The 14,283-nt window shown below is 36.1% G+C and overlaps 1 protein-coding gene across 1 annotated transcript in view; it reads left to right on the top strand.

The window, feature by feature from the left end:
* The window catches only part of rps6ka5 (ribosomal protein S6 kinase, polypeptide 5), a 47,733-nt gene extending 34,909 nt beyond the window's left edge, over positions 1-12,824 (top strand). Inside the window, exons 13-17 of the mRNA XM_058748990.1 lie at positions 1,334-1,504; positions 1,835-2,026; positions 4,600-4,759; positions 4,859-5,022; positions 5,103-12,824. Coding sequence (XP_058604973.1) covers positions 1,334-1,504; positions 1,835-2,026; positions 4,600-4,759; positions 4,859-5,022; positions 5,103-5,390 — 975 coding nt within the window. The 3' untranslated portion in view covers positions 5,391-12,824. The remainder of the gene's footprint in view (positions 1-1,333; positions 1,505-1,834; positions 2,027-4,599; positions 4,760-4,858; positions 5,023-5,102) is intronic.
* The last annotated feature ends 1,459 nt before the right edge of the window (positions 12,825-14,283 follow it).

Here is a 14,283-nt window from a genome sequence, read left to right as displayed (position 1 = left end):
ATGAGCAGAGAAAGAAAGAAAAAAACCATCAACAACGGAGATAGGGGCCACCTTGATATATTTTAAAAATATAATAATAATAATGATAATGAACTCTCAAGAAATCTTATCATTAGAGAATGACTATCATGAACAAATCCAATATGTTTTGATAAATTGAAATAAATAAGCAGAGATACTGGTCTATATGAAAAATGAAGAAGAACATTTCAAAGTTCAAATAATATTTTCGCGTTTACCAGCACTACAGTCTCAGAACAAATGACACACATCAGTTTAAAACAGAAAGAATAGTTACTTTGTTTACTCTTCTTTTCATTTTCAATCTGTATCTTTGTTTACTGTGTATCACAATAATCCATCATGTCATCGCGTTCATGATCGATGTACCGCTCTATCAGTGCCCTTATTTGCGCATCTTTTGTTTGAAGAAGACATGATATGTGTGCATACACCGTGCTGGTTAAAGTTCGGAGCACGAGAATATGAAATATGTTCACAAACTCTGGTCCGTACATGAACTATGATCGGTGCAGAGAGTGTTGTTAAACTCATCATGGCGTTGATGGAACTGCTCTCTCATGCGCGCTCAACGTGTTGTTAAATATTAAATATTGTTACAGTCATGTTTACAGAGGTGAGCTGACAGCATGGAAGCTCGTTCATGAGATTTGAATTCTCCGCTGTAAGATGACATCTTGCATAATACAGCGCAGTGATTGGATCATAAGACTTCATTCTCATGAATAATGAATTCTCATCTCAAAAAATGTGTTTTAGGGTTTCATGACCCTTTAAATCATCCTTGAGAGCAAGAGTGTGTACTTTGTGCGTAGGGAAGATTGGCACTGCCTATGCCTCTATTATCATTGATGAGAAAGTGTCGGGAAATTATTGGAAAGAGAGGAGAAATTTGTTCTGGATGTGTTTGAGGCCAGACTTGAACCCTATTGCTCACATGAGCACCAAGGCTCAATTTCTGGCGCACATGCGATAACCACTGCGCCGTGACACTGAATGACTTGAGCTCTCTAACACTGTTATTATAGTTAACTTAAACTAAAAATATAACCATAAAAAGACATTTTAATAAATAACATAAAATTAACATTTACTGAAATATTTCAGCTAGTTGCAAGGCAAGCATTTCCCATTTTCATTTAATTTATCTGAAAGCATTAAAACTAAAATGAATAAATAAAAATGAATACAATCTACATAGAGTAGCTAAAACTAAAAAGTGAAAATATAAAAATAAAATCTAGTTCAAAATATTAACAAACCTATGATAGTATATCAATGATATTAAAATAAAACTACTTTGTTTGTGTAGCTACACACATATCTTGTTCTGGAGCTCCTGCAAGGTGGAGAGCTGCTGGAGAGGATCAGAAGGAAGCAGCACTTCAGCGAGACGGAGGCCAGCCGCATCATGCGCAGACTGGTGTCTGCCGTCAGCCACATGCATGATGTTGGTGTGGTGCACAGGGACCTCAAACCAGAGGTACAGCACGCCACGACACATCCACTGTCATTATCTCAAATGTACAACCCACATGTCACAGCACTCCAGGCTGATGGGCCCCAAAGTACAGGTTGGGCAGAACTTTACATAGTAGTTAGACCGCAGGATTGACAATTCTCACTTAATTAAAAGGAAACTTGTTCAAGAAACATCTGCCCTGTAAAATTTATGTTCCTCAATTTTGCTTGTATTTTAGTTTGGTGAACAGTGAATTAGTAAACATTTGTTTTGGTAAACTAATAAGGTTTATTTTGCTTTATTTTTCTGACTGTGTTATGGAGCTTTCTTTAATCTCTTTTCTCTTTGTAGAATTTGCTCTTCACTGATGACACTGAGAATTCAGAGATAAAAGTTATTGACTTTGGCTTTGCACGGCTCAAACCCCTTGACAATCAGCTCCTGAAGACCCCCTGCTTCACTCTTCAGTACGCTGCACCGGAAATCCTCAAATACGACGGTTACGATGAGTCCTGTGACCTCTGGAGTTTAGGAGTCATTTTGGTAAGGCCAATATTCTTACTGCACGTAATGCCTACAGTATGTAAATTACAAGTATTAGGAAGGGTTATTTTTTGTTCTTTTTTTTTCCAAGATTGCTCATATTTATGCATTACCAAGATGGCTGCCGAGTGCTAAATGAGTGTGAGTGACTTAAAGTTGCTTAGTAACGCGTTACTGTAATTTGATTACTTTTTTAGTAACGGAGTTATAATTTTCAAAATAGTAATTAGAGTATAGTTACAAGCCGAGATCTCTCTACGTTACTGCCATGTTACATTGCTGATGGAATGCAGTGTTTTATAATCTAGATTGTAAAAAGGATGTAGCACACACACTGTCGAGTCCAGTGCCAATGGATTAGAGACCTGCACTCTCACGAGACCCGACGCTACAGAGTGCAGCGCAGGACAAGATGGGCGAGTGCTGGTGCGGATACGGGAGAATAAAATGATTCATGGGACTCCCGCAAAATAGAAATATCTAAACATAAAATGTCTTAAACAAATAAACTGTTATATATCTATTGCACAAAAGCAACAAGAACTAATATAAAATAAAAACGTTTAACAGGCGCAAACGTAGGCAGAGTTTTTATTTAGGCTATAACACGTTTGCTGCGTTGAGCAATGTTGATATCTGGAATGCAATGGCCAGTCAGGAGTGCAGTGCTGAAATGTGCATGCTCACGAATCCTCTCATTATAACACACAAATTGTAGACTTTATGAAAGATTCATTATGCATATATTCATTGTGCTTTAACAGAGCTTTGTGAGATTGCGATGAACTGAAATGTCATCTTTTTAGAGATTATAAAAGTAGCGCTATTTGCTGACATTTTGCCATGCCAAACCAAACCAAACCGTTTTTCGAAAATTGCTATCTAAAATATGAATCTAATCATTTTTAAAATGTATTTTTATCAAGTTCAGATTCATTTGATTCATTTTCAAATGATTTATTTCTATTTTAGTAAATATTATGTCAATTAAAGACATTATCTCTAAATTAAATAGTTTGATATCATATAATGTATATTGGTTTTATATCGGCCATTGGCCACCCGATAACAGCATTAAAAAAAAATCCATATCGGTCAAGCACTAATCTGCAGGGAAGCCCACTATGGTTTGAAACTAATTTTATGGAGAAGAGAAAGGGGCAAGAGCTAAATGCATCTTTGTCACACAGAAGTATCTAATTTTTCAGCCTTTTTTAATGGAAATAAAACACTGAATGGTGCATTTTGTATGAATATATGAGTGCTTTCTCCTGTTTCTGCAAATATGAGATTCTGTATCCACACAACCTTTTATCCTCCATGTAGATTATTTACTCCTTTTGGATATGAATCTATGTCTTGCTGTTTCTGACACTTGAACACCAACCAAAATAAACAAACTATCAAGCCTTTCCAAAACAGCTTAGCATTGCTGATCGGAGTCCTCGCGACTACCCTTAAGCAGAGATTTTTCCAGCTAGGACTTAATTGAGAGAAAGATGAGAGGAGATAGCGAGATGGAGCCAGGGGAGATGTCCATATCCGAGTTATTTTTGTGGCACTCAGTACTGGGGAGCAGGACCTGGCTGGGGGGAGAACAGAGTAATGCAGCAGAGTTTGACATGATGATCTCTGACAGGCTGTGAGCTGAGAGACCCTGGAGCTCTGCACAGCATGGAGTAAGACCACAGTGCTGAGAAAGACGAGAGCTTTGTAACTTATTTAGCTGTGCACTTTTTTTTCCCCCATTTACTTTTCATAACAAGTATGTGTTCTTATCTCTAATTTATTGATATAGCACATTTAAAAACAAAACACATTACATCTGTGTACATCACAATGACCGTTACATTGTGACAATGTCCAGCTAGAATAAATAAGTCTTAAGGCACAATTTGAATGTATTGATGATGACACAATGGAGTGAGATGAACTACAGATTAAAAAATCCTTTGGCTAATATTTGCATATTTACAGTAATGTTTATTAATGTGCACTGTCCCAACATTTAAACATCATCTTGGCAATCAAAAAAGGATTTAAAATTTGAATCCATTATACATCCATAATGTGAGACATTTCTTATCATATTAAATGTAAGGCAGGGCTTGATTTTATTCATCAGGAATTGATTTGATCAAAAAGGAGTATTTACAGTCAAATGTGAGGACTACAGTGTTTCCCTCAACAGCACAGTTCTGCTGACATCTTCAAAACCGGAAGTTGTCTCAGAGGTGGATCAAATGATAACTTTTTCATGAAAGATTACTAAAATAAACTTAAGAAAATTATTTACATTTTTACATTACATTTTTACAGATACATTTTCTTTTTCTTTGGAATAATGCATACTAATGGTTTGTGCACAATAAAACCAAGAACATGTATTTGGAAAATAAATTTGACTTTAAAAGGAAAGTACAGCTCTGTATCATTTGCATAACAGTGAAGGTAAATTTTGTGTATTTTCTTTTTTCTTAATGAATCGCATATGAAGAAAATAAATTGGTCCTAAGATAGAACCTTGAGGTACCCTGCATTAAGGTGCACTTGTGTTTTTTATTTTGTTGCAGTACACCATGCTATCTGGCCAGGTCCCATTTCAGTGCCATGGGAAGAGTCTAATGCACACAAGTGCAGAAGAGATTATGAGGAAGATCAAACAAGGAGACTTCTCTTTCGAAGGTGAAGCCTGGAGGAATGTGTCCAATCAGGCCAAAGATCTTATACAAGGTAAGACACAGCTGAAGATGTTTAGAGACCATTTTACAGTGATTTAAATTGGAATGCATTTGTTAAAACTAAAATGTGCCTGACCTACTCATGGTTCAGAGCTGCTGACGGTGGACCCTGACAAGCGGATAAAAATGTGTGGCCTACGCTATAATGCCTGGCTGCAGGATGACAGTCAGCTCTCTTCCAACCCTCTTATGACCCCTGACATCCTGGGATCTTCTACCATATCAGTGCACACCTGTGTCAAAGCCACCTTCAATGTAAGAAAGAGAAAAAAAACAGAAGGATGCTAGAAAGTAAAGATTACAACATAACATAATACTGTTATTGTCTTCCCCAGGCCTTTAATAAGTGTAAGCGGGAGGGCTTCCGACTCCAGACAGTTGACAAGGCTCCTTTGGCCAAACGCAGAAAGATGAAGAAGACCAGCACCAGCACAGAGACCCGCAGCAGCTCCAGCGAGAGCACACACTCATCATCCTCTTCCTCCCAGTCTCAGGATAAGACGCCACCAGGTGGAGAGATGGCCATTATTCCCCAGGCCTCTGTGAGCACACCTCTCACTCTGGGCCCTGACGATGAGCCCTCTCAGGGCAAACCCCAGCCTGCCTTCACATTTACGGAGTAAACCCGTCTGAGAGTCGGACAACAGGATAGGTTACGTAATTAGGATACATAATTATCCCACCGTTCTTTCTCCTCACACTCTGGCAAGGCCGTACAACTCCAGAATTTGCATGCGGGGACCAACTCAAATCCATCACTAGCAATAGATGCATACCATGAGTGCTGAATACTGAGCTTGAGTGAACTTCTGGCTCAAGTCCTGCATGGCGAAACCTCACTGCATCCAGTCCAGTGTCTCAAACAGGAGGGTGAACTTCACTTTTGGGAGCATCAAACCTTCCAGTGATGATGAAAAAAGGAAAGTCTGCTTCTGCAGTGTCCTGAAAGACCAGGCACTTTGCTTTGGGCAAAAAAAGGAAAGGGATATGTATTTTAAAAGAATATAAATAGAATTTATTAAATTTAATACAATTTAGTTTATACAGACTCAAGTTTGGTATATGATACATATTTGGTATATACCAATTTGTCAAATATGACCGCTCTATTTGTGCTGGGAGCTTTGTGGTATTGATTCACATATGTAATTTCGATCTTTGACTTCTTCCAAAAGATTTTACTGAAGTAGCAACAATTAGGTGTTAATAGTTTCCATGGAAGCATTTCATTGTAAAATTCTTGTTAGTTACCCTTGGCAAGGTAAAAAAAGACGGCTTGTTTCATATTTACATGTTATTTGACATTTCTGTTGAGATCCTTTCCTCAGGTTATTTATTTGTTCTTTTAAACTTGAATTCATTTTTTAAGAGACTGAAGGTGCAGTCACATTTACTCTTGATCCAAGAAATTTTGTGGGTGAAATCCAGTTATATCAATAGGAATCTGCGCATTTAGAAATTTTGCAGAGGTGCGAAACATTTCTACAGGCAGATTTTGCATCAGGTTCTGTTTTTTCACACAAATTTGATGACCAGAAGATGTTTGGTTTGAAAGTGACTTCTTTGTGAGTATTGCTTTGTGCATTGCTAATATCTTCAGTAGACAATGGAAGTTTTTTGGTTTATCACTGAAATTTCACTAATGTGACCATGTCTTAAATGGGAGAACTCTAGAGGTGTTGCTTTGGGTGTTGTTTTACCTCAAAGTTTTAAGCCTGAGTGTAAGTTCAAGCTGAGAATGAATCTGCTTCGTTTAAGTCAATGTGAAATCAAAAGTCATTTTAAATTTTTAATGCACCAGATTCTATTGTACACAGTGACAAACCAAAATGAAACTCTTTATTTTCGATCACATAGGCCTCTCGGGCTATTGGATAATGCTAACCGGTAGCTAAATGGCTCTTTTGCCACAGTTTTAGCAAACTTGCTTTCAATCTGGCTGCATTCTGCTCTGTAATGCTGCCACTTTTCATGATCCAATCAGTTTCTGATGGATAGACTGAAGTCCCTCCCTACATTTTTGTCTTGTTATACTGTGTTTTATTAGAGAATGCATCACATGAGAGAAAGAAAATGGGTTTTGATTCATGCTGGCTTTAAGCGTCTGCAAAGCCTAATGACACACTTATCTTAAAGAAGATAACCATGACTGCAGGGCCACATTTTAGCCCGAAATGAAGTTATACGCCAGCTAAAAGACATCTGTGGTTTCCTGTTTGTTGGTGGCATGTTGTGTTTTTGGCCCTGTGTTAGATTAATGATGCTTAAAGATGTGCTGCGGCAGAGTCTGTGGTGTTTAAAATGATGAGCTTGCATTTTTTCTTCTTAGCATCATCTGTTTCACAAGCCTTGGCGGTTTTGTGACAATGAAGTGCAATGTTGCAGGACTTAAGTTCATATTTTCAAGAGCTTTTGGACTCAGCCTGGACTCTTGAGTCCAAATCCTAGTCTTGTCTGGGCTTGAGTACTACACTCATAAAAATAAAAAGGATTCCAAAAGTTTTTTTTCCTCTGTTCTATGGTAGCAATGCCATAGAGGAACCATTTTGGATTCTTTCAGTGAAGAGTTCCTAATATAATATGTTTCTTTTCGAAGTGTGAAGAACATTTAATAATCTGAAAAACCTTTTTCCACTTGGTTTCATGGTTGTTAAAGGTTTCTCGATGAACCATTGATGCCAATACAGAACCATTCATTTTAAGAGTGTGCAACACTCTTATGTGGTTCTCGGTGTTTGTGTTTTCTAGCTGGTGGTGGCATTTTTACAGTTGAAAGGATTGGTTTTATCTTTAGCCTGAGCGACCATCTGTATTATTCAGAGCATTGTGCTGTGATGGCTGACATGGTAGTATTCATATCTTTCAGGCATTACAAAACTATTTGAAAGGCACTTGAACTCCTACATTGCTATGCAAAAGTTATTTTCTTCCTTTCCTCTTATGTTTCTGTTCATATCCTGAAAGACCTTTATGCATTAGAAAATACTGAATCTAAACAGTGCCTCATCAGTGCTAACATGACTGCCATTTTTAGGGACAGACGCGAAGGCTCTGGTCTCTAAGTAAATCATGCATTCCACTTCCTGTGCACTAATCGAGATGAGACATCCCATCATTGAGCTTTTAAATAGCGAGGGCTGGATTGGGACCCAGCGGCGGGTACGCACGCACGCACGAACGCACACACACACATCAAACATACATAAACTGGTGCTCCTGCCCACTCGAACCCGGGCAAAGGACAAGAGCAATAAGAGCAGCAGGAGCTCAGCTTACTTTCATGTGTCTGAAAGCCGCTGCGTTCGGCCTTTCCCCATCACTGTTCTCCCTGAAGCTCCCTCATTACTGCCGCCTCCTTTTGTTTGGGTGTATTAATAGAACGGGAATGAGGGAAGGCAGAGAGAGTCCTACATTGAACTCTCCTTGGGGACTGAGGCTTTATTGGATGGTTTGACGTGCTGCTGTTTGTCCCACTGGCTCCCTGTGTCCAATCGCACAGACATGGAGCTTGTTTAAAGGTTTGATACGTTTTTAGGGGTTTTCCCTCTTGTTTTAGCTAGCTGATATGAGATTAAAGGCCAGACGTGGGTTTTCATTTAGCGTTTATAGAAGCGTAGTGAGCATCGGCCCTTAAACTGAACGCACTCCTTTGATCTGTGCTCTCCATTTTTGTTTGCCCTATTTCAGTGCTCTTGGGTGCTTGTAAATTGTGTTGTCTACTTGTGAAATGTAACCGAGGGGCCCCATGCGCTTGTATCTGTGGTAGCGCCGGGTGTGAGTGGCTCATCTGCTTGTGGAGATGGGCTGATTAGACTTTTTAAGATATACCTTGTTTTTAAAGGGGCTGTGGATTTGAAGTTGGAGAGTTGAGTTCACCCAAAATGAAAATTCTGTCATTTAATCATCCTCCAAAGTTGTTCCAAACTTGTACAAGTGTCTTTATTCTGTTGAGCGTAAAAGATATTTTGAAGAATACTGGTAACCAAACATTTGATGGTAGCCATTGGCTTATATAGTATGGGAATAAATGCTATAGAAGTCATTGGCTACCATCAACTTTTTGGTTACCAACTTTCTTCAAAATATCTTCTATGTGTTCAACAGATGAAAGAAACTCAGACAGGTTTGGAACAAGTGCAGGGTGAAGACATGATGACAGAATTTTCACTTTAATGTTGGAATATACTATAAATGGATTTGTTTAATTGCATGGAAACTTGTTCCCGTTCTGTTTCATGGTATCTTTAGTAGAATTGCCTTGTTCTAGAGGTGGCTATGCTTTAGATGTTAAAGTCAAACTTTGAAAGTTCAAAACTGTTATTTGAAACTTAAAAAAAGCAAGTAGCCTGTACATTTTTACATTGACTAAAAAAAGTGGCTTAGGGTAGTTGACAAATAACATGATCAAGAACTTTTTGTTTTTTCAGCATAAAAATTTTAGGTTAAAATTTCAAATTTTGATATGTATATCAGTGGTTCTAAAACCAGGCGTGGAAAAGTCATGTCAATTAAGAACATTTTATAACTCCATGGGCATTTTAATAATAAAATTCAAAATATTTTATCTGCTAAAAAATGAGTACAAGTATTTTTAAAAATCCTTTTCCTTGATCAAGCATGAACAGCTGGAAAGGTCATGGGGCCTTAAATTGTTGTGGACATTTGGGGGTCTTGGAGTCAAGAATCTTGAGAATAACATTGACTGTATTGTATATTAATTATATCAAATTATTTCAAGATTCTTTTCCCTGTTCACTTCAGTAGTACTGCAAATTATTTTTAAAGTACAAAATGAGCATGTAATGAAGATTTTTCAAAAAAACAATGTTGTTTAAAATAGTTTTAGATTATGTGTAGCACATCACACTGCGGAGCACTGATGTCAGTGCATGAAATATTTCAGCTACCCAAATACAACTTTCTACTTGTCAACATACACTACCATTCAGGGTGAGTAAGATATATATGACAGTTTTCACAAAAATATTAAGCAGCTCAACCTATTTCAACACTGATAATAATAAGAAATAGGGCTGGGTAAAAAAATATTGATTTCTCGACTTCAACCAATTCTCATTTTTATGAAACAATGCTGATTCTTAAATCCCAAGAATCGATTAGTCTTTCCTGTTTTCATTTAATAAATGGAACTTTTGATATGAAACAAAGTCTCAGATTTCAAATTCTGTCCATTTTATTACAATATACAAAAAATAAATACTGTTTGGTGCTGTTTAATGTGGAGTGATCATCTCCTCTGCTTTAACCTGTTACAGCACAAAATAAACATGAATGAACATCTGAAGGTATGTTAAAAGAAACAGTACAACTTACTGAAATCTGTATGTAATCGCTCAACCTCGAAAAGACGTCAGTATAACAGCTTGTAAACAATGTCACGTAACGTCACATTTAACTCAGAAAAACATATTCGGTCACCACAAACTCGTTAGTCATCTGGAAAAATTATCTCTATAGAGGAACATTTCCCTAAATATATGCACCATATAACATAATCATGATCATTTTTATTATTATGAATTAATATTTAATTTATGTTTGATTAGCTAAATCCATGAAAGTTATGACAACTACCATTTAAATGTGTATATTTCAAAAAACGATTTGGAGTGGAAATATAATTATGTAATTGTAAAGTTAGTGGTAAAACCTTATTATTATAAAAACTTAAATTTAAGTGTTTGTAAACAAATAAGTTAATTTTAACCCCAATATTATAATATACCACCAGCTGACTCTCATGTAGATTAGTTGAGAGATTTTCCTTGAGAAAATTAGCCAAATATTATACCTGATATTTATCCAAAATAAGCGATATTGAATCCAATCCAATCAGAATCGATTCGAATCGCAAGCTTGTGAATAGAAAGCAAATGGAATCATGAAATTTCCAATACCCAGCCCTAATAAGATATGTTTATTAAGCAGCAAATCAACATATTAGAATGAGTTCTGAAGGATCATGTGACACTGAAAGCTGGAGTAATGGATTCTGAAAATTCAGCTTTGCCATCACTGAAATTTATTCCATTTTAAAAAATATTCAAATAGAAATCTTGCTTTAAATGTTAAGAATATTTAACATATTTTGCATAAAAATCTTACTAACCCCAAACTTTTGAATGGTAGTGTATATAGCCAGCCGTATTGGCTGTATGCCTGTAATTGAATTTTTGGCTAATGTGACTGGACAAACAATAATTTTTTGAAGTTTGTTGTCCCTTGCACAAAGCTTTTATTCAACAGCCTTGAAGTTGCATTAAATATTTATACAGTGTTGGAAAATAGCTTTCGACAGTTTTAAACAGATTACGTAACATTTTGAATGGATTACGTAAAATGAAAACAGACTCTGTACATTGTTTTGATGGAAGTGTCTCCTCCGACGAACACTGTCCTGTTTCCTTTCTGAAAGTATCCATGCATGCGATGCCTTGGATGTTTGAGTCTCCGCTCAATCTGAATCTATAGAAAGGGGGTTTTATAATTGAATAAATTACATATCTGTTTTATTTTACCAAAGTCGTCATTTGTAGCAGTGAAACTTAATGCAAAATCACAGCCTTTTTCAACATACACCAAGCTTTAATTTTTTAATAGTAAAGTCTTTAAAAATCAGTTGATTTTGTTAGGTTTTTTTCCATGTGCTTCCATCTTCCAGCAGTTCCTGCTGTGAAGCACATTTATAAATGTACTTCTGTTTGTTTTGAGTCATATTAAGCAGCATAAATTACTAGCACAATCCTATGATTTCATTTTATTTTTTTCCCCCCCGTCTGACGTAGAAATGGACCATGTATACCTTAACTGCACTTTCCACAAAGCCACCAAAAAAAAGCATAATGCAAAATGTACATCATATGCGTTCTTGCTGTCTATGGGCTTATGGGTTTGATAATGTAACTGTTAATAATATTCGTCTGGTGTTGGAGCAAATTCACATATTGTGATCGTGATGATCTAAAAACATCTAAAATTGAAATGTCTTGCAAAGCCGCTTAGTTTTGAAATATGTGTATTTGCATTTTATTGTCCAGTTGGTCTAGCACAAGTTGCATTAAATTGCAAAGGGAATTTTGGATGTAAAGGGTTTTGTAAACATTCAAAGGCTCTTTTTCTCCTGGTCTGCCACCAAGGGGCGCTGTTTACACAGTTTTAAGTTGTGTTGATGGTCATTGATTATGGGATGTATATAAGAGCTTTTCTGGCTCTAGACTCTGTATTAGTCTTCACTGTGCACTAGATGTTTAATATTTAGCCATTACATGGAGATAGATTTCAACATGAGATTGAATGGCTTATCATAAAAAAATGGTGTTATCTAGCTGGGCTAGAGTTTTTCCTCATATTAATTAATTTAATATAATTAAATTATTATTAAACTATAACGCTTAAAAGCACTAAAATAAAGTCATATTTACAGTGAGTTGTAATGCTATGTATGTATTTTGTAAGTGCTAAGCCATATACTTCACCACACAGTATGACACTGAACCCTGTTGATGTGTCCGTTGCTTTGTTTTCAAGATTGTTCTTTTGAAATAATTGAACACAATATACGTGGAAAGATCATATTTTCAAGGATTGTGTGCTTCTATCAGTCCATTGTGTTGATACAAATGCGAATTGGAGTGTCTTGCATGAGTGTTTTAGTCTCAGATGAGTTGAATCAACTCTGTCTGTTTGATGTCAGAAAGTATGCTACTTTTATTAACTGGTCTTGTTAGCAGCTGTTTTCCTGTTTGTTTTGTGATTTCAAAATATGTTTGAGGTGTTTATTAAAAAAATTAAGGGCTTTAAAGTTTTGAATACATCTTATTGAACAAGAGTAATATAATTTAAATTGTCACAAATGGAATAAAACCTCTAAATTCACAAAAATGCTCATGTATTGTGTGCATTTATTCTGACGTTTTGGTAGGAACAAAAACAGTTTTCTATATTTTCAGTTTATATTATGTTCTGAGTGGCTGCCATAATGTTTTATCCAAATATTCTTCATTGATTAAAGAAGAAAAAGAAAGAAAAAAAAAACATTATTAAGCCTTTGATTGTAATGTTTGATTTATTTTTACGAAATGACTATCACACAAATTGTTTCGCTTAAAATTTTCAAGACTTATATAATTCTTTTTTTATAGATAATATATTAAATAATATATAATAAGTTTATAGATTATATATTAAAATATGATATCCCCAGAGTCTTCCTCAGACACACACGCACACACACACACACACACTCAGATTCGTTTTAATGACTTTTGTTCACATAATGTACATAAAAGTATATTTTCATAATGAGACCATTGCATTTTATATTTCAAAATACAACACTATAATAATAACAATAATAATAATTATATTTGTCATAAAAATTGTGAAATATGAAATGTTTTTCCATTTATATGTTTTACAATATTATTATTAACAACAACAACAATAATATTATCATGGTGATGTATTTTGGTGGCTATTATATATTAAGAATCAGAATAATGTATAGAAGAATCAGAGGACTATAAAAGAATCAGACCATTGCAATGTATCTTTCAAAAGACAACACAACAAGAACAATAATAGTAATAATAAATAATAATAATTACATTTGTCAGAAAATTGTGAAATATGAAATGTTTTGCAATTTATATATTTTGCAATTTTCTTCTTCTTTTCATTATAATTATTATATCATGTCATGTCTGTGTTATAATAAACATGTTATAATAAACTTTTAATAAGCCACGCCAGACTGACTTCATTTAGTATACATTTTTATGGTGTAAATCTTCAAAAAAAAAAAAAAAGAATCAAGATCATTATATAACTATATAGATTTATATAACTAAATAGATATAACCAAATTTACTAGATTCAAACCAGTGAAGCACAGATCCATCATTTGAAGTGCTGATTTGAGCACAGATGGGTGTATCTGAGTAACAAGCTCCAGAAAAGGACAGAAAGCAGAAAGGGTTTGGGGTCTAAAGTGGGAGTTGTTGAAGAGTCAGTGGCGGGAAATACAGGAATTCTGCACGGGACCTACATCTCCTATTGTCTCCCCCAAATTTTGACCAAGCTGCCCTGGCGAGCAATGATGGGACTTTTTCTTTTCTTCTCCAGCTCGGTCCCGGGGGCCTTCCCTCCTGTCTGCCTGGCATTCCACTGGGCCACCAGAGAAGCTGCTTTAGAGACGGGGCCACCCGCTCCTGGGTGGCCTCTTGTGCAGGGGGCTGCAAAGGGGAGGAGACGATGTCTTATTAATTGACTGGGTGTCTTGGAAGGAGTGTAGGAATTTGGCTGCGGGAGAAAAAGGAGAGGAAGGACTGCCTCGCAGCTTAGCCTGGACCTCCTACTCAATCATAAATGTCAACTAGATATTTACATTTCTGGGGGGAAAAATGGAAGCGGTGCTAGCAAGTGCAAAAGTCAATGTCTCAATACTATGGTGTTGTGGATGGTTGCTAGGGCGTTGCTGAGTGGTTGCTAAGGTGT

Source organism: Onychostoma macrolepis, chromosome 17 (genome assembly GCF_012432095.1).
Source record: "Onychostoma macrolepis isolate SWU-2019 chromosome 17, ASM1243209v1, whole genome shotgun sequence".
NCBI classification, from domain to species: domain Eukaryota; kingdom Metazoa; phylum Chordata; class Actinopteri; order Cypriniformes; family Cyprinidae; genus Onychostoma; species Onychostoma macrolepis.
Note: the sequence above shows the minus strand (reverse complement) of the source record. Positions and strands in the feature narration are given on the sequence as shown.